This window comes from Populus nigra, chromosome 8 (genome assembly GCF_951802175.1).
Source record: "Populus nigra chromosome 8, ddPopNigr1.1, whole genome shotgun sequence".
In the NCBI taxonomy this organism is placed as follows: Eukaryota; Viridiplantae; Streptophyta; class Magnoliopsida; order Malpighiales; family Salicaceae; genus Populus; species Populus nigra.
Genome location: NC_084859.1, coordinates 19,639,375 through 19,664,541, shown reverse-complemented (window position 1 = coordinate 19,664,541; position 25,167 = coordinate 19,639,375). Strand labels below are relative to the sequence as shown.

The 25,167-nt window shown below is 34.2% G+C and overlaps 3 protein-coding genes and 1 pseudogene across 8 annotated transcripts; all 4 read right to left on the bottom strand.

The window, feature by feature from the left end:
• Nucleotides 1–1,243: 1,243 nt before the first annotated feature.
• On the bottom strand, nucleotides 1,244–3,078 carry LOC133700616 (probable fucosyltransferase 8; annotated as a pseudogene).
• A 5,283-nt stretch (nucleotides 3,079–8,361) lies between these two features.
• On the bottom strand, nucleotides 8,362–10,985 carry LOC133700346 (probable fucosyltransferase 8). The gene is made up of 2 exons (XM_062123845.1): nucleotides 10,535–10,985; nucleotides 8,362–10,388 (listed from the first exon to the last, which is right to left on the bottom strand). Exons 1-2 carry the CDS (start codon nucleotides 10,725–10,727, stop codon nucleotides 8,497–8,499), a joined length of 2,085 nt encoding a protein of 694 aa, XP_061979829.1. The 5' UTR covers nucleotides 10,728–10,985; the 3' UTR covers nucleotides 8,362–8,496.
• A 1,601-nt stretch (nucleotides 10,986–12,586) lies between these two features.
• LOC133701842 (galactoside 2-alpha-L-fucosyltransferase-like) lies at nucleotides 12,587–19,966 on the bottom strand. Of its 3 annotated transcripts, none has more exons than XM_062125970.1 (4): nucleotides 19,791–19,966; nucleotides 15,624–16,321; nucleotides 13,093–14,846; nucleotides 12,587–12,918 (listed from the first exon to the last, which is right to left on the bottom strand). In XM_062125970.1, the coding sequence occupies exons 2-3, from the start codon at nucleotides 15,829–15,831 to the stop codon at nucleotides 13,105–13,107; spliced, it is 1,950 nt and encodes a 649-aa protein (XP_061981954.1). In that variant the 5' UTR covers nucleotides 15,832–16,321; nucleotides 19,791–19,966; the 3' UTR covers nucleotides 12,587–12,918; nucleotides 13,093–13,104. The 3 variants fall into 3 exon arrangements, with proteins under 3 accessions (XP_061981954.1, XP_061981955.1, XP_061981953.1); XM_062125971.1 differs by lacking the exon at nucleotides 12,587–12,918 and adding an exon at nucleotides 19,574–19,694 and having other exon boundaries at nucleotides 12,935–14,846; XM_062125969.1 differs by lacking the exon at nucleotides 12,587–12,918 and having other exon boundaries at nucleotides 12,935–14,846.
• A 2,649-nt stretch (nucleotides 19,967–22,615) lies between these two features.
• LOC133700849 (galactoside 2-alpha-L-fucosyltransferase-like) lies at nucleotides 22,616–24,880 on the bottom strand. Of its 4 annotated transcripts, none has more exons than XM_062124548.1 (3): nucleotides 24,706–24,880; nucleotides 24,282–24,547; nucleotides 22,616–24,162 (listed from the first exon to the last, which is right to left on the bottom strand). In XM_062124548.1, the coding sequence occupies exons 2-3, from the start codon at nucleotides 24,481–24,483 to the stop codon at nucleotides 22,694–22,696; spliced, it is 1,671 nt and encodes a 556-aa protein (XP_061980532.1). In that variant the 5' UTR covers nucleotides 24,484–24,547; nucleotides 24,706–24,880; the 3' UTR covers nucleotides 22,616–22,693. The 4 variants fall into 4 exon arrangements, with proteins under 4 accessions (XP_061980532.1, XP_061980533.1, XP_061980531.1 ...); XM_062124549.1 differs by having other exon boundaries at nucleotides 24,282–24,524; XM_062124547.1 differs by having other exon boundaries at nucleotides 24,282–24,880.
• Between the last annotated feature and the right edge of the window lie 287 nt (nucleotides 24,881–25,167).

Sequence of the window (25,167 nt, the reverse complement as noted above, 5' to 3'; positions counted from 1 at the left end):
ATTTTTTACTTAATCAAATGATTAGCTATGCTAATAAAAGATAAAAACAAAATCATTAATGAAAGTGAATTGGATAAACTAAGAAACTTAACTATCAAACAACTCAATATTAAATGGTAAAATTAAAAAAAAAACTTACAAAAAAAGCAAAGAAAAACAAAATAACCTGCTAATCTCGTAACCATGAACACATGATTGGTATAATAGTTGCATAAAAAAAAGGTAAAAAAAAAATCATGAAGATCAATTCCAAAAAAAATCACGAAGATTTGATATAAAAATAAAGTTAAATTAAATGACGAAGGATGAAATTGAAGAAAAAAATCAAATAAAAGAAAAAGAAAAAAACAAATAGCAATAAAAAAATAAAGATAAAATCAGAAATTAAAAATAAATAATAGGACACCATATTTTTAACAAGAATAAAAAAAAAAAGCTCATTGGAGCCTAGCATCGCACCGTTGCACACACTTATCATATCAATATAAATAGGATATTAGTGTGCTTCCAACGTTGTCATGGAAGATAGAGTTTGACCTATAAACAACATCACTCAAAAATCACGAAAACAATTTATTTATTAATGAATACATGCATAGTATATATAAGCTATTTTTTTAATTAATATTTTAATTTATAAAAATATCAAATTGTCTCTTACCAATGTAAGAATAACAAGAAAAATTTATGTGTAAAATACCAAAACACTCATGTCAAGTAATATCACTATACACAAAAGTCACATTTTCTTTTTATTAATACTTTATAATTTTTTTTTAAAAACCAAAGTACCTCTTAGTTAACACAACACGTGAGTCTAATAAAAAAAAATTAAGATTAAAATACCAAAACAACAAAACAACCCATGCAAAAAAGTTTTATATTTTTTTATCCAAAAACATTTAAATAATTTCACCATATAAAAAAAGACTTCTATACACTAGTTTAATATATTTTTTTCTTCTAAAGTTATTTTTTTTTTTGTCATTGCATTGTTCTCAAATAATATAAAAAGACTTAGATGTCCTCATTGAATCTGGCAATGATCTAAATGTCGATGCGAGAAGACTATTTTACAATACATAGACGACGAGTATTTCTGTAAGGGCAAAATAGGGCATGCCTTTTAGGTTTTGTTATTGTGATGAATTGATTTGGCCAGTGCAGTTACAAAACTTGTGGGGTTTATACGAATATATAACCTACAGTAGTAATTAAATAACTCGATACGAACAAGAAAACATCTACGGCTAATCAATGATCTTTAACGAGCTTTAATCCCCATTCCACATCCTCACAATGCTTCACATGAGGAACAATAGCACCGGGACCAATGTAGACATCTGCCTTGCAGCCATAGCTTGGAGGGAAATGAAAGCAAGGCTGCATTGACACAGCTTGCACACAAGGAGGATCTGGGGTTGTTCCGTTCAAAGGCCTGTAAAGCATCCATGGCTTCAAACCACCTAGACTTTGAGCCACATAACCAAATGTTGACCAAGAACTTGTAATCAGTACATTACTCATACTTAGCAGATAGATTTCTGTCCATGCCTTCATGCTGTGCATGTTATTCCCATAAATTTCATGCTCTTCATGGCTTGGCTGGTAAAACACCAATCACCTCCCCACTCACAGTTGGTTTTGTCCAATACATACCCTTTATATGCTCATAGTACTCCGAGTACAAAGATGTTACTAAAACAGCTTTCATTCTTTGGTTATTGGACAAAGAAGCAGCAGAATTTTGCACCACATCTAGGACTGCAGGAAGTAGTTTCTCCTTTAGAGTACAGGACAAAATCTGATCCATAACTGTTTGAAATGGAGTAGCTTTAGTATCGAAGACTCGTACTTGGATGCCAATCGTCTCATCTGCTTTGGATAAGTAAGCTCGATAGAACCTAGTGATAAGTCCCCATGCTTCATTTGAGGGTTGGAAAAGGTAGCGACCCAAGTGATGAAAAACAGTTTCTTCATCAGGGAACAACTTGCTTAGTTCCTGCTTAAAAGATGGGACTAAGAAGAGAGAAGGAACAAAGTACTGGTTTGATTTTATAACCAGCCAGGGGACCTTTCCAAGTTGATCTTGATTTTGATCACAGTAAAAAAGCCCGTCGTAACGATCAATGTTGTAAGCTAGATAAATATAAAGAAATGGTGGTGGTGGAGACTTCACGGCAGTGTTTATGATTCTACTCTTCAGCATGTTTCCATATGTATGAGGATATTCCTGGCTGAAATTGTCAAACTGATTGCTTAAGGGAAAATCCCTAGGCAATAACCATGTTGTTTGCTGAAATGGCTCACAAAACAGACCGGCAATTTCACTTCCGAATTCCACAGTAGGACTCGGTTTGTGAGGAGAGCGTAAAGAAATGCTGAGGCAATGGTCAGCATCCTGTTCCCCAGGCCACTTAAAGGTGTATAGACAACATAGTTACAATCTGTGGTGCTGGCCTTACGGCCAGACTTGAGTTGTTCGAGGGTTTTGTTGTAGGCTTCTGTATAAGGCCCGCAGAGGTTATGAAGACTTTCATAGTTCCTAAGTTTGGAGAGGAGGTAGGGAGAGGGCTTATGCGAGGAGGGTTTCCGAAATAGGATGGCTTCATGCCGGCTTAAGCAAGATCCTTTGTCACGTCCAGGAGCAAAAAGTTCGTCAAGAAGTTGTTGAGATGAAACATTTCCTGAATCTGTAAAAATCAGGAAGGAATTCATAAACCAGCCATATCAAACTAGAATAAACCAAAAAAGGTTGGTCTTACCTACCTACAACTCCTGATGTCTCAGTTTGAGCAGCTCCTCCTGCCAAGGCATTAATTTTAGCATCTCCTCCATTAACTTTGAATGTTGTACTCCTCTGCTGAACGATTAAGACTATTACTAGAATAGAGAAAACTATCAAACAAGCAAATGATATTATTGAACAATATCCATTTCTCTGCACTTTGAATTGAAAGCCTTTCCTGTTCCAGGAAGTTTGATCTCTTATGGTGCTGATCATCCCTGAAAATTCATTTGAAACCATGTCAGACATCTTAGAAGTTGTGAATTTTTTCATGCCATGGTGGTACTCGAGGAAACACACACACACACACTGAAAACCTAGAAATAAAAACAAAGAATGAAAGTCTTTCTTTAGTCAGAAAAAGGTATAGCTAGATAGCTTGGGGTTTACAATTAAATTTTCTAAGAGATTCAGATCTCTAGGAAGGGGCGGGATTTCGAAAATACTAAATATGATGATTGCCCGGCCCAATGTGCATGGATTGACAGAGTTGACAAAGAAAGAATTAGGAAGCAAGCTAGAGCAGCCCTGTAAAAATAATAAATAAATAAATAAAACAAATAATTTAAATTACTTGTTGTTCATATCTGTTTCAGATTCATGCATGTGTCCTGAGCTTTGATGTGAAATCAACCATTCTGTTCTTCTTAGACAATTACTTGGTGTCGAAGCCCATCTGTATATTTTCAGGCATGTAATTAATCTATACTACAGAGAGCATAACAGCTTTAGTACAGTGGAAGCTCACTTAAACAAGCTTTGAAACAAATTACATACTATTTGTGAGAAATTTCTTTCTCAAGCCTTATTTTTACAAGAAATTTTACAGTACGCAAAACCTGGTACTTATCTATGCTAATTAACACCTCAGGGGTAATCAAGCACCGAATATGTTATGCTTCTAGGTTTTTTTTTAAATAAAAAAAAATAAAATAATGGCGAATTAAATGAAGTGATATAAAATCACTAAAAAAAAAAGATGAAAGAAGGATATTTGGGATATAGGGAAGGAGAGAACTATGTTATAGAAGAAGAGACCAATGAAAAAAGATGGTACGTACGTACCTTGAATTGTTGGCAATTTTAATTCTCACTTGGACAGAATTTCAGCCATTAATTCTCAATTTCGGTCTGCCAAAACTTATAGCAGCAAAACTAGGCAGGCAAGAGGGAAAGACAACCTCTTGTTTTTGGTCTTCAAGTCTTGTATATTTGCTCGATCCCTTGTGTAATTAGAAAGCGATTTGCACTAAAAGTTCAGCCATTAACTATTTTAATGCCAACTATGCTTCACTAATTAAAAACATATGGCGGAATTAAATGCTTTAATTAATTTCCATCTTAATTTCTAATTAGTACGTTGCTGCTTAAGAAAAATTAAACAAGCTGATTTTAATTAGGACAAGGATATATTAACGTGGCTAATTGCATAGAATGATTAATAACTGAGCATATTCTTTTTGTAATAATAAAGAGATAAAAACTGTTATTTTACACACACACATATAAACATGTTTGATTAAACCAAAAAAAAAGCAATTAGATTCTTACATTTTAAATTGGGTTAATAATTAATTGCATTTCTTACACCAATTTCCTTAATTGCAACTTTGTTGTTAATTAAGTTTTTTCTCAGAAGAGAAAACGTTGTTAAGTTAACTTAATTAGGTAGCATATAATATCCCACGAAATATTGAACCACAAGGATTTACAATAATTAGCATATCTATATCAACGATCGATATTCTTTTGCGTTTAAAAGTCAATTGTCGACGATTAATAGAAAGGGAAAGCTTAATATGAATTATATTTTATGACAAATCAAATCTTTTCTTCTTCTTGTCGTTAGGGCAGAAATCAAGACTTTAAATTCCTATATATTGATTTGTCATGCCATAATTGTTTGATAGAATATATATATGTAATATTTTAAATTCATTATAATTTGTCTTAATAAGTACTACAATTATTTGATATAGAACTCATAATGTTTTAAATTACTCCTTAATTATAATTTGTCTTAATCCTTACAATAACTTGATAGAAGCCCTATATAATATCTTAATTCCACTTAAATTGTCTACCATAATGCAAATTTCATTTTATATGTTAAAAATTTCTTAAACAATATATTTAACTTTGCCTTTTTAAATAATATTATTTGATCATGACAGAAAAAAAAAACAATAAAAATAGAAATGATACAACTTCTTGTACTTCATGTTTTGAAAATATAAAAATTTACTTTGAAACTATCTCGAAAACATATATATTTTTTATTTTAATTTTTTATTTAAATATATTTTTACCTCTTATATATTTATTCTTTATATACCCGCCTCAATCATCAACTAATTCTTTAATTAAGCATAACTTGAGGTGTTTCCTTCTTCTTCCTTTTTTTTTTTTTTTATCATTTTCGACAGGGACTTGTGAGTGTATCCAGTTAGCAACCATATTTCTAAAATATTATGGTTGCAAGTTGTTTATGGACAATGTAAATGAGACATCGGATTCTTACATTATATTATATTATAGAGTACGTACCAAAACAAATGTGCATAATTAAGGCAAAAATATTAATGTCGATGTCTATACTCTCTGGATGATCATGGAGCCATTTCCCCAAATATTAGCTCACAAGCTATCTAAAATAATACAATCAATGCATTAACACTTGAAAATATTGCCGCTCAACATTATTATTAGCTTAAAGTTATAGTTAATCCGTAAAATAAACAACATTGAATCTGCCAAATTTTCGTTCTTTTTTGTTTGTTTTTAGCGTACCAATTTGAATATGAATAATTTATCTAAATTTAATAAAAAAACAATTTAGTTTTTATAAATGAAAGATAATGTCATGACCGGAATTTTGGATCTCCATAACTAACATTGTAGGAGCAGCACTGTGAGAAAACCACACATTCCTTAAGCCTTGAAACATATATATTATAAAACAAATTATATAAAAATACGCAGCGTATCATAAATTTTTAAAAAACCTCATCATCATATTAAAAAAAAACAAGGATTCATAATACATTATATAAAATTCAATTTTAAATAAAATAGTATAATAGTAGAGCACTCTAAGATAAATTAAAAAAAAAAACCTCACAGAAACAAGTAAGGCACGCCAAACAAAAGTGAAAAAGCAAAAACGATTAACAAAGTCAATTTACTAACAAAAATTAAGGACATGAAAATAATATAAAAATAAGATGTGAGTTCAACCAATTTAATGAGGGAATAACATTTAGTATATATTTTTAGATATTAATAATTTATAAGTCGTACATATCTTGATATAAATATACACTCTAAGCATACTAGCATATGATAGTATAATACATATCAGACATTAGACGATACTTGAAGGTGACCACTGCATGATGATCAGTCACACATAGGTTAGTGCCTCTCTCAACAACTAGGAATACAAATACGACATCCACAAAGACTAATTACGCTTCGTTAGTATAAAGTTACCGACAAGTCTGATATCCAGACATAACAGATATTCGTATAATTATTAAAGCAACTGAATGTCATATCAAATATAATTTAATATGAATACATATTCAAGAAACTGATGAGTACTTCAAAGTAAATCAACATATATATATATATATATAGCTATTCAAGAATATCATTATATAATCAATATACATAACGGATATAGAACCAAAGATTATTGAGTATTGTTAAAAGGAACATCAGTAAAACCTATAGCAAATATGTAAAATATTCAAAAAAACAATTCGAAGCAAAATAATATAAAAGATTAAAAATCTAAGCTCAAAGACAAAAACATAATTATAAAGTCGAACTGATTTACCTGATCAATCCCAAATATAACCCAATTAATCAAATCTAATAGACCCGATTAACCCTTGCTGCTAGGTCAATTAATATCATCAAACCAACCAGTCAGCCGGTCCAGACCAACCAGTTGACTGGATGGTCGGGATTTTCAGAATCTCAACCTACCAATATTCAAAACTGCATATTTTCTACCAAACAATATATTCTTCTAAAACTCATAATTTCAGTCTTTAACCAGTTCGTTTTAAGCCAAAATTAACACTATAAACTTCAATAAAAACTCTTAAATCATTCACATATTAAATTAAAACATTAAACATCATAAAAACCTTAAAACACTTCTTTAATCCACCAATTATCAAATCCCCAATCAAAACAATAAAAAAGGAAGTCATTATAGGTGCTTGTTTCTTTACCCCATCTCAAAATTCAAAAAAACTTAAGTTTAAAGTTGAATATCTCAGTGAATATGAATGAGAGGGAAGTCTCGACAGGGAAGGAAAAGAGGAGAAGAGATAAAAATCAATTTTTTTAGCAAAAATTCTCTTTAAATACATAGATTATGTTGGTTTCTTGAGTTTTTAACTAAACTTGGGCTTAGGTTTGATGAGATGGAATACGAGTTTTGCATATAATCTCAAAGATATTAAAAAAGAAAAATTGCATTAATTCCATCTTATATGTTCGACCAAACTCTTCTTTATCGTTCTTCATATAAACTTGTGTTATCTATGGATTGATTAATTAGAAATATTTAGAGTTCAGAACACGCATTTAATATTTCCCTATGGTTTAAGAAGAGGTAAAATAACCTTGAATTATGTTGCAAGGGTAGTAATTCTAAATTGAATTCAATTTAAAGGCGATGAAAGTGATATGAAAAATAAGAAAAATAGAATTTTACTTTTTCTAAATATATAATTCAATTTATTTATCAATTGAATTTAAATTAAATACTATAATTAAATTCAATTATATTAAAAGAATGAATTCCAAACCGTGTTTTAGGGACCTAGGCAAGCATGGTCAAAGGGTTTAAACTAAGACTTTCTGACGTTAATTCTGGACTTCAACGGCTAAACAATTGATTTTACTAACTCAACAAGTCGAGACACAGGACGTGTCGTGTTAACAAGAAAAAAGGGCAATATATTCCTGAGCTGTAGCCAGTTGCCCAAACTATATAGCCCCGCAAGTTATGTAAAACAAACAAAACAAATAATGACTTGATAGTTCATACAAAGTTAGCCTTATTTTTATTTACTTTGAACATCTATTTTGATTTGACGGCAACCCAATAACTCTTACACTAAACTAATTGATACGTTCATCCGAGTTGACGGGCTAACTTGCAATCCAGACAGGATATTTAAAGTATACTTTTTTCCATGAAATGTATAAATTTTCTTTAGCTGATTCAACTTCTATGTTCGGTTCATGGAGGCTTACAGACTGCTTGGCAAGTGGTATTCAAATCTCAAGAAAAATACCGTCAGAAAATAAATTTTGGTGAATGCAATAATTCAAGGTCGAACGATCTGGTAAAGATCCTTCTAAACGTAAGATACCTTTTATCATCAAAATCAAAAGAACAGGTGCCACGTGAATTTAAATACTAGATGGAGTGAGCAGAAAAGGAGAGGGAGGGAGCTGAATTTCCCTTGAATTTAGCTCAAGAATTTTTACCCCCTTGTTCTACAAATTATCGAACAGGGAGTGGCGTTTGAATCACGGTGAACCTCGTAAGAACAAAAATTCTAGTAAGTTAAGTCATGGAACTACAGATAATTCATTACAGACATTGAATGAGAAAAGGTACACTATAACACAGTTGGAGGCCAGTGTGATGATCAAATCATTTACTTAAGCCGCTGTATAGACTATAGCTGCAGCTCCTGATGATCACCAACTAGCTTGACTCCCCAATCCAGATCCTCACAATATTTCAAATAAGGAAACAGAGAACCAGCATTCATCTTGGTCTTTGTTCTGCAGTCATAAGTTGGAGGGAAATGAAAACAAGGCTCCATGGATAAGTCTCTTACACAAGATGGATTTCGGGTGTTTCCTTGCTCTATCTTGTACAGGACCCATGGTTTCAGACCCCCTAGACCTTGGGCCACATATCCAAAAGTAGACCAAGCACTTGTCACCAGCACGTCACTCAAACTTAGCAGATACATTTCAGCCCATGCCTTCATGTTGTGCATATTATCCCCAAAGTGTTGAATTTCTTCGTGGCTTGGCTGGTAAACCCCTATGACTTCACCTGTCACAGTTGGTTTAGCCCAGTATGTGCTACTTATGTTTTCGAAGAACTCCGTATATAGAGATGTTACTAGAATAGCTTTCGATCTTTGGTTTTTGGATGGAGCAGCTACAGGACTTTGTGGATCCACTTGTGGCAACAATTTTTCCTTCTGTGTGCATTTTAACAGTTCATCAAGAACAGTTTGAACTGTAGTTGTTTTGGTGTTGAATACTCTAATTTGGAGGCCAATCCTCTCATCTGCTTTGGCTAGGTATGCCTGGTAGAACCTGATGATTAGCCCCCATGCCTCATTTGAAGGATGGAAAAGATAGCGACCCAAGTGATGGAAAACAGTTTCTTTCTCAGGGAACATTCTCTGTACTTCTTTTTTGAAAGTTGGCGTCAAGAAGAAAGAGGGGGCAAAATATTGATCTGATATCAGAAACAACCAAGGTACCTTTCGGAGAAGAGTTGGATTTTGATTGCAATAAAAACTTAGTCTATCCAGATCATAATGAGAATGATCTAGATTCAGGAATGTATAAGACGGCAGCGATTCCATCGACTCGTTTATAATGCCATTCTTTAACTGGTTTCCATAGCCACGAGCATGTCTCTTGTCAGGACTGCGAAACTCAACCACACGGGGGAAGTTCTTGGGCAGCATCCATGATGAATTTGGAAATGGCTCGCAAAATAGATCAGACATGTCATTTCCAAGTTCAACGAGTAGGACTCGATCTGTGAGGAGGGCATAAAGAAATGTGGAAGCCAGGCTTATCATCCTGTTTCCCAGACCATTAACAGGTATCCATACAAGGTAGTTACATCCTCCACTACTGCCATGGCTATATTTGAGTCTCTTAAAGGCTTTGTTGTAGGGTTTGGTATGAGGTCCACAACGTTTATGGAGATCTTCGTACCTACGTAGTTTTGAAAGTAGATAGGAAGAGGGCTTATGGGGTGAAGTTTTGCGATATAGGGAAGAACGATACCTACTTAAGCAAGACCTTTCATCAAATCCAGGAGCCAGAAGTCCATCAAGCAATTTATCATCAGGCATTCTGGTACTCTGAGAGGAATCGTTTCTTGAATCTGATTCTTTCAGAAATTCAGGTGCCGAAGTTCCATTATCCTGCTTCTCGTCAGGCCTGCCGGCATTCGGCGAGGAATTATATTTTGAACTTGCGCCATTTCCAAAGGAATCTTTTCTTGAGCTTGATTCTTTCCGAAATCCTGGAGCCAAAGTTCTGTTAAGCTGCTTCTCATTAGGCCCGCTGGTATGCGGCAAGGAATTATTTTTTGAACTAGTTCCATTGCCGAAGGAATCATTTCTCGAGCCTGATTCTTTCCGAAATCCTGGAGCCAAAGTTCTGTTAAGCTGCTTCTCATCAGTCTCGTTGGCATGCGGCAAGGAATTGTTTTTTGAACTAGTTCCATTGCCAAATCCAGGAGGCAAATGCCTCTTACGCAGTCTTCCATCAGGGATGAAGGCAGGTGGTGAAGAATCATTTTTAAAATCTGTAAACGGTGAAAGGAAAACAAAAGAATAAGCAGATCAGAACTAAATTTGGACAAGGATTAAGAAAAATCTGAATGTATCAGCACCAAGAGCACAAGTATTGGAACTCAAGAATGAATGAATGATCATGGTGTACTTGTCTTACCAGCATTGATTATTGGGACATTTCCAGATTTCTCAGCCTTGGCTAATCCTCCACTTAGATCAAATGATGGGTTCTGATACATAATCAATATCATGAAAGACACAGGCAAAGCAATGGCACACACAAGTAATAATGTTGAGTATCTCTTGGAATCAAACCCCAATTTATCCTTCACTACTTCAAAGATTTCCATGATTTCCTGTCTGAGCTTCACTTGTAATCCCCACCTGCAGACAGAAGGCGTATTGAAAACGTTAAAATGCTTGAGGTTTGATGTTGGAAAATTAGCTGTTCTTGACAAGAACTGTAAATAAGGATGCTCAAAAATCAAACTTCCTAAGAGTTAGTACAGGAACAAGAACATGGGTCTCTTGACATTATTCATTCTTGGCAAACAAAAAGTCTGAAAACCGCAGGTTATGGTGGTGACTGCATGTGCGTATCGATCAAGTTCTAGATTTGGAACTTGACTTCAAGGTTTTTCAACATCCTTCACACGTGATGATTCATATATATACTTTAAGGTGGCGTGGCTAGTAGACTTTTAGCATGAAGAAACCAATCACATTCTTGATCAGCTTCTCTTCTCCACAAGAACACGCCATGAAAAGAAAATGCGGAAAATAAAGGAAGTGTTTATGCAGAGATGGAAAATCACAAAATAAATAAATTGTGCTCAACATGGGCAATTTTGAGACATGAAATCATTTAATTTGCTAACAAAGCACAAGAACTTACTGAAATATTTCGTACTCAGTTCTTTTAATTAATAAAAAAATAAACTAAATTTTCAAAAAAAAAAAAAGAAGTTATCGGAAGAAGAAAAAAAAGGCACTGCAAAGTGAAAAAAACAAAAATATAATCCTTCAGAATTTGGTGAAAAAAATGATCTAAAAATTAAAATTAAAGAACACATGGAATGAAGAAAAATCTATTTTGTACCACCTGTTAGAAAATTGAATTTATGAAAAGAAAAAAAAAAACCTCTCAGCCTCTCACCTTTTTTCTTAATCTTTGAACAATCCAGCACAATTGTTTGCTTTGAAAAATTACAGAGCCATATAGGAACGAGGGCCTGATATGGTTGTCCATAAAGTAAAATCTGGGAAATTTTAGCTATTTAAGGAACTGAAAAGAAACCTTCCTAATTAAAATTTCTTGCCTTCAATTTCTTTCTTTGGTTTGTCTGTTTAATGGTGTCAGCAAATCAATTCAATTAATTCAAGAAATCCCTTCTTTAAATAGAATTTAAGCTAATAAATACCTGATCCCACAGGTAACTTATAGATTGCCAAGGGAACAAAAATTTCCCTGAAAAGGGATTTGTATACTCAGTTGCTCTTGCATTTACAGGTCTAGAGATCCTTATGAGGTGGAGATTTTAATATAAATCTAATGCATTTTAATTTGATCAAGTGCATTATGCTTTGTGTAAATGAAGATAAGTCATGGTTATAATGCCATTGAATTTGGTGCTGTAAGTCTGTCACTGAAGAGCTCTGGATGCGTAGTTCTTGCTTGTAGACGCCATGGATTTCAAGCTTTTTCTTTCTTTTATGGAATGGTAGATATTATTTTCAGAAAAAGATCATAAAAATATAAGTAAAATAAAAAAATAATCAAAATATTATATATATTTTTAATAACTATTTTTTAGGTGGATTGCTCCACAACTAAAATTTTAAATCTAAATACTGGGTATATCTCTGGAGAGGTCAAGTTGATTTGGCTTAGGGTGTTTATTAAATGTGTTTTGTATTTATATACAAAATGTTTTTTAAAAGTATTTTTTAATTAAAAATATATTTAAATAATAGTTTTTTTATTTTTTATATTAGCTCATTAAAATCATTTAAAAACACTTAAAGCTATGTTAATTTAATATTTTTTAAAATAAAAAAACATTTTTAAAATTATTTTAAAATATAAGTTATAACGCAAAATAAACACTCGTTGAGAGGCTAACTCCTTTTGCAGAATAATATGTAATTCATTGTTTTAAAATATGCAGCTCCTTTCTCACATTATTTTTAAAGAAAACAGTAGAAAATCAAAGAAGAAAAAAAAAGAAGATGGTAAAATAAAAGGAGGGAAAATACAATACTTGCATGTAACTTCTGTTTGATAGTTATCAATTGCAGATTTAGGAAAAACAAATATATATCAAACCGCTAGTAAACCCAATAGCTCAGTACCAGCTCAAGTTGGATTAAAAATATTACTTGGAGTTGACTCAATTAAACTCGAGGAAAATCAGAACTTCAAACGATGAGTCGTTGATAATCAAAAGGAAGCACGCTTCCCGTTCTTTGAAACTAAACTCCATCCATTTTCGGCCTGTTACATGGCCATAAGATCATGAGGGCATCCTTCAACATCAATACCTGGATCAACGATCAATTTCCGTAACCACCAATTCAATTTTTTGCAAAGAATGATAACTGTCCTTATTGTCAACGGATGCATGAATGAATATTACAAAATATTGACACAAGAACATGCACCTGCAGCAACATAGTAAAATATAAATCAATTTACCACTCATCGTTACAACTTACAAGTAGTTTCCGCTACAATCGTTTATGATCATTAAAGAGCTTCACTCCTGCCTGCCGATCTGCACAATGCCTAACAAAAGGAACAACAGTGGAAGAATCAGTTTTGTGCTTCGCCTTACATTCATAACTGGGAGCATAGTGGAAACAAGGGTCCATGGATTTGTCTTGTCGACAAGGCGGATCTGGAACCATTTTATTCTTTGGTCTAATCAACATCCATGGCTTCAAACCTCCTAGACCTTGTGCAGCATAGCCAAAGGTTGACCCGGCACTAGTGACTAGAACATCACTCAAGCTCAGCAGATAAATTTCTGCCCACGCCTTCATGTTGTGCAGGTTATCCGCTTTGTGTTGATATTCTTCGTGGCTTGGCTGGCAAACCCTGATCACTTCACCTGTCACAGTTGGTTTTGACTGGTACATGGCACTCATGTTCTCATAGTAGTCTGAATACAAGGAAGTTATTAAAATAGTTTTAGAAGAATTATTTGGAGGAGAAGAACGTACAGCGTTCTGGGTATCAACTTCTGGAAGAAGCTTTTTCTTCAGCATACAGGATAATATCTGACTCATGACCACTTGAACTGGACTAGTCTTGCGGTTAAATACTCTTATTTGGAGGCCAATTCTCTGTTCTGCCTTCGCTAGATTAGTCTGATAGAACTTTGTAATTACTCTCCAAACCTGATTGGAGGGGTGGAAAAGATAGCGACCCAATTGATGGAAAATGGTTTCTTTTTCTGGGAACAGCTTGCTTACCTCTTGCTTGAAAGATGGGCTCAGGAAGAAAGATGGGGCAAAATATTGGTCAGACGATAGAATAAACCAAGGAACTTTTTCGAGGAGAGCTCTGCTCTGCTCACACAGGAAAAGCTCATCAAAATCATAAGTACCGTGAGGTATATTAACATATACAAATGATGGGGGCGACGAATCTGATATATCTCTGAATCGATCATGTCTCTGTTTCAAGGTATGGAATTGTTTTTTAATGGGGAAGTCCATGGGCAATATCCATGACGTGTTGGGAAATGGCTCGCAAAAGAGGTGAGTCATGTCCCTGCCATGATCAACAAGTAGGACTCGATTTGCAAGGAGAGCATAAAGAAATGTTGAAGCCATGCTTATTATCCTGTTCCCCATCCCGTTAGAACCCAACCAGACAATGTAATTACACCCACCAGTACTACCTGTATGGCTAGATTTGAGTCTCTTTAATGTTTCATTGTAAGATCTGGTGTATGGTCCGCAACGTTTATGAAGATCTTCATACTCGCGTAGCTTGGAAAGGAGATAGGGAGAGGGCTTATGTTGAGAAGCTTTGCGGTATAGGAAAGAACGGTATCTACTCAAGCAGGATTTTTCATCAAACCCAGGGGATAGAAGCCCGTCAAGCAATTTATCATTAGCCATTTTGGTAGGTTGCGAGGAATCAGTTTTCAAACCTAATTCTTCAACAAATCCAGGAGCCAATGGTTGACCAAGCAGCTTATCATCAGGCTTGCTGGTAGGCTGAGAGGAAAGAGGTTTATCATCAGGCTCGCTGGTAGGCTGAGAGGAATCGTTTTTTGAACTTGATCCATCACCAGATCCAGGAGCCAAAAGTCCATTAACCAGTGTGTCATCACGTATGCTGGTAAGCTGAGAGGACTCATTTTTTGAAATTGATCCGTTGCCAAATCTGGGTGGCAGCTGTTCATTAAGCACCTTCTGATCAGGCAAGCTAGTTGGTTGAGAGGAATCATTTATTGAGGCTGTAAAGCGGGGAAAAAGTGAGGGGATAAATAAACAGCTGATTAGCAGATGAAGAAACCACGACAATGAACTGAGCATTCAAAACCTTAAAGGAAGACTAATCAGATAATAGTATGGTGAATCAATACACTTTTTCTCTGATAGCTAAAAGGCCCAGGAAAACAAAAGGACATGCCTAACCAATAGGAATCTATGGTAACTTTTAATACTATCACGTTGGGGACATACAATAGAGCCCAGAAAAAGAAAAGGAAAAATAAACTGAGCTGGAAACAGCATTCAACCATCAAAACCTCCTGAAAGCTGGTAGCTGAAACTGGAAAATGGATTAGAATTACATCAATTGAGCAGCTATGAAAAGCAAAAACTACAGTTACGTGAACTGAAAAACAAATTCCATCATTCTTTCCTATAATGGATGCATTACAAGGAGCTAAGAACAATACGAAGTACTTAGCATAGCATGTAGTATAAAAACATTGACATTTGAAATTTGGAGGATGATAAATATAAATTATTTGAACATTTACGCAAATAAATTGTTTAGTTGAACAAGCACAGAAACGAGTTTCAGATCGCTTGTTATCAAACAAATTACATAATAGACACAGAAAATTGAAATTGAAAATATTAATGCTTTGGAGAGGGGAGGGGGGGGGGAACCAGAAGTAGTTTAATGACTCGAAAGCTGAAAATAACATTAATCTAAAACTTCTTTATAGCAGGAAAAATGGAATTAGCAATATGAAAAAAAAAAAATTAAGTAACAGTCTTACCAAAACCTAATGCTGCAACATCTTGAGTATTTGCTGGAGAAACCTTAGCTTTAGCTAAACCCCCAATTAGATCAAATGCCGAGTCTTGATACGAGACAAAGACCCTCACTAGCACAGCCAAAACAATGAAAGACAAAACCAAGATTGTCGTGCACCTCCTGAAATTAAATCCCAATCTTTCTTTTGTAGCTTTAAAGATTTCCATCATTTATACACTGAGCATTGATTTTAGTATTCACCATGTAAACTTTAAGATGCAAGCAAATATCTTCATGAAGTTCAAAAAGCATCATTTACTCCTGCAATATTGTTCTGACATCTCAGTTCAATTTAAGACTTCATGAGCTTGTTAGAGCCTATAAATGATACGAAAGGATAACAAGCTTTTAGTAGAAGGTTGTTCAAAATCATCTTGTGGCTTCCCATACACAACAAACTGCTGGCAAATGAGCTCTGGTTTAGCATGCCAGTCAATCTATTCCAACTTGCGACAATGATCCCTCCCAAGTCCCGATAGGAAACAATAACACGCATGCCAAGTAATTTGCTGCATTCATGAACAGATATTCAGCTGTTCACCAAACATTCAATATGGTAGGATCTCTGTTGTCCCATAACAGATATTCAGCTGGCTGATACAAGATTTCTAGCTATAGCTAGCATGCACCCTTAATCCGAATTGGGAACTAACTCCATCCCTGAAAGGTAAATTTTACAAAATACATCACATGCTATTAATGTAGAGTTCCTTTTAAACTAACACATGCTAAAATATATTTGGCAAACTAATAACGCCCAAAAGACATTTAGAAAAATAGCACAGTTTCGGAATTGAGCTGTTGGGAACAACATAATCTAATGGGTTGCATTGTTCCCAACAGTGCAATCCATGAATTGAAAAATTAAGCTACAACCCTTGAATTTAATTCATCAACCCTAATTAAATCCCAAACCATAATTAAATCCCAAACCACAAACCCTAACCCAATCTCTAAACCTTAACCCCAAAACCTAAAGCCTAAGGCCCAAGCCTAACACAAACCTAAACCCAAACTGTAAACCAAAACCCAAACACAAACCCTAACATCTAAACCTTAAACGTAAACCTAAAACCTAATACTAAACCCTCCTAGACACTAAACTCTAACCAATACACTCTTAAACTCTAACCCTATACACTCTTAAACCCTAAACAATAACCTGAAATCCTAAACCTTAGCTCTAAACCTTTAACATATATATTGGCACATTCTAATTAAGCCATCATGTGATTGTGCTAGTTTTAAGATATTCTATTATTAAAGTTTTATCACCATTGCTGCCATTTTCATTCAGTTATCATAACAACACAACCTAACCTATAGAATGGCAATAGGTTTAATTATCTCTCTTACCCTCATTGCTTCATTCAACCATGTTGTCTTCATTCACTTAAAACATCTCGTTTGAAATTCTAAACAACCTAATATAAAAATTCAAAGTGTGTTCAACAATAATAATCTCTCAGTGACAAGCCTAAAACAATTATAAAAATAAAATACAAACTCATCATCAAAAGATTAGTAAAACAACATACAATGACTACATGTAACCAGCTATAGAGCTGGTACTTCTCCCCTCCTAATGCTTGTCGGTGGGTCAGCTTCATTGGCATCCATCTCATTATGCAACCAAGTGAATCTCCTTCAATCCTAACTAGTTCTCCATCTTGAGGGTTCTGGTTTTATCTAAGGCCGATTATATTCATTCCATAATGATTTGTCAGGTACATGATGGAATAAAGGCGCATATGAGTTTTGATACATATCAACACTATAGAACGGGTCAACAAATTGGGCATAATCAACTCGAAGCGTCCTACAACATGCAAGGAGGTGAGAACATGGTTGATGGAATATTTTCCATTTACCGCATGTGCAACTTCCTTCTTTTATGTTAACTATGTGCCAAATCACTCTTAAAACACCATGTTTACAAAGGGTGTTGACCTCAAAACATCATATTTCAGCAACGAAGAGAATTGTTCTATGGCTTCTAGATTTTTTTGAATCTTTTCTGATTTCACAAAGTACTTGCAGAGACCACAATAGATGACGTGAAATGAAATCTTGCGTTTGGGCCCTCTGATGGGAAAAATACTTATTTGATCTGTAAAAAGTCAGCTGGATTAAAGCAGTACCAAGCAATGCACGTCCATCTTTCAAGATACTATTAAGGACTTTTGACATAGTTATCATATTACCATAACGATGCCCCCATCATATAAAAGTGTCTATTTTTCCTTTGGTTCATGTTCTAGCCATTTTTTGATTCGTGGGTCCTTATCAATTGTTTTGACTATACAATGTATTAAATTTCCGCTTTGATGTTTCACGACACATCATACCCAAAAAAATTTTCAGAGTAGGATCTTTGAACTTGCTGTTGAAGTTACTAACAAAGTGATGCAAACAATGTGAAACCCAACCAGCTCGGGTCATATCTCTGTCACGACACTCTTTATAGCCATATGTTTATGTGATAATATACATAAACTGGTACGACCACCAATAATATATCTCTGAATGCAATCTAAGAACCATGTCCAGATGTAATCAGTTTCTTCTTCGACCAGAGCAAAACACAAAAGAAATATCTCATTGTTAGCACCAAAACCAACTACAATCAACAACTTCCCAATAAATTTCCCATGTATTTCCCATGTAGGTGGGTGCTACCAACCGTTATCAGTGGCCTACAATACCTCCAACCCTCAATTGCTACTCCAAATGCCTAGAAAACTCTACCATATATTGTTGTAACATTATTAAAATATCTCATGTGATCACATTGTACAATTGTACCAGGATTTGATTCTTGGAGAGCCAACAACAATCTAGGCAAAATTTTAAGACTCCTCGTGTGAGTTGAAAAGCCACTCGAGAACCTTTTGTTTTTCCCGCCATTCCTCGTAATCATAGTGTATTTATTGCTGCTTTAATGGCAGAAATTTTCACACTTATATCAATTGTCACAAATGTGGAAATCATTGACGCAACAAATTCTGAATCAAGGCGATGGTAGTCTTCCCTCATCTTAATCGTCACTAGGTTCGAAGACATTATTGATGTATGCATCGCCATGCATACTTGGAACTTCTCTCTCCATAATTTCTGGTATGAATGCTGAGTTAATTGCAAATTCTGAATTGGACGTTCCCTAGCAAGCATCCTCCAAAATATATCAACTTCAACATCATTATAATTCCACCTAGTTCTTCCACATGTTGCTTTTTTAAGTTCGGCTAGTGACATGTCTAAACTAGCATTCAAAACCACAATGCTTCCTCCGTTGTAAGTAATGCTATTGTTCATACCATTAACAATAGCACCACCATAATAACATAACAGCATCATCTTATTAGAAGACATATTCTGTAAAGCAACAAAACCCATTTTGATCAATTCTTACAAATTCTCATCAATTCAATCAAAATTTATAGCATCAATTGCTTTAATTCATAACTAATTACATCAAGAAGACAAAATTCCCCAATTGTCCCAAATTGTCCCAAAATTCAACATAAGACCCTAATTGAAGTAATTTATAGCATCAATTGCTTCAATTGATAGCTCTAATTGCTTCAATTCATACCTAGTAAAGAGAAATGGAGGGGGGGAAAATACATAGGGGACATTTTAAATGCGTTATTCGGAACGCAAACTACATGGATTGTGCTGTGGGGAGTAACGCAATCTATATCCGTGACTAAATCCCTCCCTGTTACATGTGCATCTATATTAAAATATGAAAAATAAAGCTTTTACAGCCTTCAATTCTTAGATTAGACCAATCAGCATAGATTAAAAAAATCTACATTACAAATCATTAAGACCACAAGCAATATGAAACTCGGCCTATTTCGAAAAAGTAATTTCTCTACAGAATCAGAGGTTAAGCGGTGAGTTCACCTAGGGAGCACAGTAATGCCACACAGGTGTGTCAGCATCAGCAACCATACGAGTGCTCCTTCTACATCCACTCGGGTCACTCCGACCCGGTAAAAAACAGGTTCATTTTCACTCAAATTTTCTTCAATTAAGATCGATATTTAACTCAAGTTAGAAAACAGATACGTTTCATCACTATCTAAGCTTTAATCGAAAACAAAAATCATACAGAACTCACTGTTTGAGAGGATTCGGTTTTGATGAACCAGCAAAATCTAGAAACGATGGGGTTTGATGACGAAGCTCCCGTCGTTCGGCTCCTTGCAGCACCGACACTCGTTAATTACGTAACTGGGGTACAGACATCTGACTCTCCCGACCCTTTTTATATTTCAAGTTTCAACTATGAAATATTATCAAAAGGAAGCCTTCGGTCTTGGGAATTTATAAATTTCCCGCCCGCCATTCATTAGAATTGCAATTAATTATAACTTAGTTATAAAAAGTAATTGATTAGTCCCTAAGTTATAAAAAGTAAATAAATAATCTCCCGATCTGCGTTGATCATTCTGAGTTTAGTAGTTTCTTTATTTCGAAAATGTCATATTTTCTAATAAAAAAATCTTCCACCGCTCGTTTTTTTATTCTCTGTTTTTCAAATTTAGTTAAATAAATCCCAGTACTTTTTTTTATCATTGAATCAAACCCTACTTGGTAAACTAACCTATCAAACAAGGCTTCAATCATTAATTAAATGGATTAACCCTGGATCCAAATTAATTAAAATTATGTTATTTTAATTTGTTTTAAAAAAAATTAAAACCACATTATTTTTTTAAAAAAAATATTGAATACATCAAACCATGGATCAAGTCATAGATTAACATGTCAGGTTGTCTAGATTTGACCATATCAACTTCTACCTTATTTCTTTTAAAGCCTAACCTAGATGAGGTTTAATAATTGCATGCTATTTCTTCTGCTATAGCGATCAAAAAAAATGTGACAACTGAGTATTTGAATACATTAGTATATTAAATGCTATAGATTATCAATTTCCCTTGAGTTTTGGGTTTCAAATAGATAGCCCTACTTTGTCTTAGAATCTTGATTTAAAGGTTAGTTTGGGAAAATTAGGGCTTTTAGCTATTGCTTTTGAAAAGTTTCAAATTGTAGCTTTTAAAAATAACATATAAGAAGAACTGTAATATTAACTTTTAAAATATTATCAAATAATTCTAAAAATAATAAATTTTATATTAAAAAAATTTAAAAGTTTTTTATAATTTTAGATTATTTTGATGTATTAATGTCAAAAATAAATTTTAAAAATAAAAAAATTATTTAATAAATTTTTAAATAAAAAAATATTTCAAAAAACAACTCTTATCATAATTTTATTAAAATTATGTAATTAAAATAGCTATAGCCTCGAGCCCTGAAAAATGCAGCAGCTTCATTCTGTATTGTTGCATACAGAAATGATGAGAGCTAAATAAAAAAACTTTTAGTGGATCTATTTACTATGATCAATTCATTATATAAAAAAAATATGATGCAGTGCTATGTTAGACAAATCACCATATCATTTGTCACAGTGAATTTTTTTTTTTCCTCTCTTTATAAAATAATTGTTTAGTTTATGAAGGTAAAATTATTTTTTTCAAAGGGTTAATGGTTAATTGGTTATTAGAAAATTGATTGGAGACAACTTGGTTTGTTTATACAATAGAAATAACTTTATTGCTTTTAAAAGTGAAGAATATAGGTTTTTTATCTAAAAGTTTTTTGTATTTCTATTTTCATTGTACTGTAAAATAAAATAACATGTATGACTTAAAATTAAAAAAAAATATTGAACTTATTGAGTTTTTTTATCTTTTAAGTGTTTTTGTCATTGCATTATTTTTTTTTTTTTGGTAATAATCAAAAGTTTTTAAAAACTATTTAGTAATTTAACTTAATTAAGAAAAAAATGTCAATTCTCAACCAATATTAAGTTCTTCTCAACCAATATTAAGTTCTTAACTTAAATTAGTTGAGAATTAATTTTTTTGATTAAGTTCGTGTTTGATATTTTACAAATTATTATTTTAGAATATTAACTAAAGTTTAGAAGATTCTTTTAATTTTGCTTTGATTTTTGTTTTATTAAATTAAGTTTTTTTATATATTATTAAATTAATTAAATTTATCTTTTGCTTCTTTAAAAATCATAGCATCACTTTAACAATTTTATTTTTACATCCAAAAAAATGTCGCCGTAGGTTGCGGCGTTGTGTTCATTATCGATATAGTTTACTCGAGTAATTTTTATTTTTAATTTTTGTAATTCTATAATTTTTCGCTTCCGCCATAAAAATGCTTGGTTCATTATAATCATGGTATTATTTTCTCGGTAATAATACAGAGAGTCCTTGTCTGAAACATACAGATACTGAAATTTCGGGTGAAGCTTGCATACCTGCTACCAAACCAAAAACAAGAGAAGTTTTAGTCACTTTCTCGCCCTTCTATTTGTTTTCCCTTCTGGAAACAAAGGGATAGCCTCAGAGTATCCGTTTGCTATCCATATATTTTGAAATTCCTCGTGCTATTATGGGGGGGGAATGGCTAGTGCAAGCATGTTCTTATATGAGAACATGAGTTTTAACAGTTGGATTGGCATTTTAAAGTCAAAAGCGAGCATAAATGTTGAAGACAATGGGGCTTTTCAACACAATCCAACGTATTATTAAGGTTGTAGTCATTAATTAGTTTTTCTTTTCTTAATCTTTTTTTTTTTCTATGGGGTTAGAAATCAATAACATGGTCCCATAAATGCCAGCAGATTATTATACGCTATATATAGTTTGTTAATTTCCTTGAGTTTTGGGTTTCAACCTGCTAGGCTGCTAGCCCTGCTTTGCCCTAGAATCTTGATTCAAGCCCTTGAAATGTAGCAGCCCCACTAACGTTTTGATATTCATCTTGTGTTGCTGCATCCACCAATGATGAGAGCTCAAAAGAAAATTGAAACAGAAGAAGTCACAACCAAATGGAGAGCAAGAGGCAGAAAGCACATATGCAAAATCGAATTTTGATAGCAAAATATTGACAATGAACAGATTGTTACAAAATGAATCATAATTACATCAGCTACTAAAGTTGCTTAGCATTAAACAGCTTTATTCCCTTGCTTGCATCCTCACACTGCCTGACATGAGGAACAAGGGAGCCAGTATCAAGTCGCTGTCTGGTATTTGGAATCCGGTGATAATCAGGAGGAAAATGAAAGCATGGCTCCATAGACATGCCTCGTGGACAAGGCTGATCAGTTGGTTGGTTTCCGGCAGGCACGTATAGGATCCATGGCTTCAATCCTCCTAGACCTTGAGCTACATAGCCAAAAGTAGACCAAGAACTAGTCACCAGAACATCACTCAAACTTAGGATGCTTATTTCAGCCCATGCCTTCATATTGTGTATATTGTTGCCAAAATGTTGAACCTCTTCGTGACTTGGCTGATAAACACCAATAACATCTCCATTTACCGTTGGCTTCATCCAATACATGCTCTTTATTCTCTCGTAGTATTCTGGATATAATGATGCTATGGTAATAGCTCTTAATGTCTGGTTTTTTGATGGGGAAGCTATAGGTTTTTGCTCATCTACTTGAGGCAGCAGTTTTTCCTTTTTAATGCAGCCAAGTATCTGCTCCAGAACAACATTAACCGGACTCGCTTTTCTATCAAATACCCTCACTTGAAGACCAATCTTCTGATCTGCACTGGCCAAGTAAGCACGATAGAATCTGGTGATTAGTCCCCAGGCTTGATTTGAAGGGTGGAAAAGATAGCGAACCAAGTGGTGGAAAACAGTCTCCTTATCAGGAAACAGTTTGCCTAGTTCTTGCTGGAAAGATGGGATCAAGAAGAGGTAAGGCACAAAGTATTGGTCTGACTTCAGAATCAACCAAGGGACTTTTTGGAGAAAACCTTGATTTTGATCCTGGAAAAAAAGCTTATCATGTTTATCATAGTTGTAAGCTAAATAAATATGCAGAAATGATGGCGGCTGCGACACGGTTGAGATGTTCATGTTGTTAATCTTTAGTAGGTGCCCATAACTGTGAGCATTTCCTGGTTGCAAGCTGTAGAATTGATTCGTGAGAGGAAAATCCATGGGCAATAACCATGATGTATTTGGAAACGGCTCACAAAAGATACCAGCCATGTCGGTTCCATGATCAACAAGTAGGACTCTGTTTGTGAGGACCGCATAAAGAAATGATGAAGCCATGCTGATTATCCTATTCCCCAAGCCATTAGAAGGCGTCCAAACAATGTAATTGCAGTCTGTAGTGCCATTGATGTGGCTAGAACTCAATTTCTTCAAAGCTCTTTTGTAGGATTCGGTGTTAGGTCCACAGCGCTTATGAAGATCTTCATATTTACGCAGTTTCGAAACAAGATAGGCAGAGGGCTTATGAGGTGAAGTTTTGCGATACGAGGTCGCTTGGTGCCTGCTTATACAGGATTCTTCATCAAATCCTGTAGCCAGAAGCCCACCAAGCAATTTATCAACAACCATGCTCTCAGTTCCAGAGGGATGCTTGTCTTCCGATTCTGAAACCCAGATAAGGGGAAAAATTAGGAAAATCAAGAATCAAAATTCTATGGTTTTGTACTAAAAGAAATTATAGGATATGGAGATGTTGAAAGGTAATCTGTAGCAATGGACTTACCGGTACCTGAGGGTGTGGTAACATTTTCCACCACTTCTCCTGTGCCATTATCTTTGGCAACTTCTCCAATTAGAACAAAAGTCGAGCTTCTGTAAACCATGGACACCATGTATAACAGACAGAAAGCTATCAAAAACGAAACCAACAGTTTTGGAAACCTCTTTGAACCATGCCCTGATCTTTCCATTTGAAAAATATCCATGATTTCTATACAAAGTAATCTCTGGTGCTACCAATCTCCCCCTGTAGAACAATCATCTGAAGTTCTGAACCATCAAGTATACGCTACATAAGGCTGACTAGTGACCACTCATCATTTTCAAGAATGTATCAAGATAATTCCCTTATTGATTGGCACGTAAAAGAACATTCAATGACAAGAAAAATTAAGATGGAAAAGAGGGATGAGCAAAGAGAGATGAACCTCTGATCAAACAAGAAGACTAGCTGTGAACTCTCCTGGCTTCGCTTCTTCCCATTCTCTCTTTTGAACAAAACACAGGCAAGCCTCCCTTTGACAATTCTAACTTCAACCAAGCCTCCCACTAGTCTATTACGGTGGCGTCACTTTTTTAGACGAGGGACCTTTGACTTAGAGACGGTTGTTTGGTTTTATGTAACTGAAAGTATTTTTATATAAAAATAAATATATTGAAATAATTTTTTTTAAAAATACAAAAACAATCAAATATTAGCTAGCAATACGTTGTTTTTGCTACATGAATAGCCAAGTAATGATTTTTCTTGGTTTTTTTTTCTTCGGAGTAGGACCCACGCAGTCTCTATGGAACCAGCGAGCATTGAAATATATATACATCAAAGATTTTAAGTTGGGACTTTGGAGGGAGATGTGCTGATTATATGCATAAATGATTAGGCAAAACAG

Bases quoted from the DNA above. Each gene is read 5' to 3' on its own strand.
- LOC133700346 (XM_062123845.1), bottom strand. From the start codon at position 10,727: ATGGAAATCTTTGAAGTAGTGAAGGATAAATTGGGGTTTGATTCCAAG. The intron at 10,389-10,534 runs GTAAGACAAGTA...CACCGTTTACAG, and splicing joins TGTCCCAATAATCAATGCTG to ATTTTAAAAATGATTCTTCA.
- LOC133701842 (XM_062125970.1), bottom strand. From the start codon at position 15,831: ATGATGGAAATCTTTAAAGCTACAAAAGAAAGATTGGGATTTAATTTC. The intron at 14,847-15,623 runs GTAAGACTGTTA...CCCGCTTTACAG, and splicing joins TGTTGCAGCATTAGGTTTTG to CCTCAATAAATGATTCCTCT.
- LOC133700849 (XM_062124547.1), bottom strand. From the start codon at position 24,483: ATGGATATTTTTCAAATGGAAAGATCAGGGCATGGTTCAAAGAGGTTT. The intron at 24,163-24,281 runs GTAAGTCCATTG...TCTGGGTTTCAG, and splicing joins TACCACACCCTCAGGTACCG to AATCGGAAGACAAGCATCCC.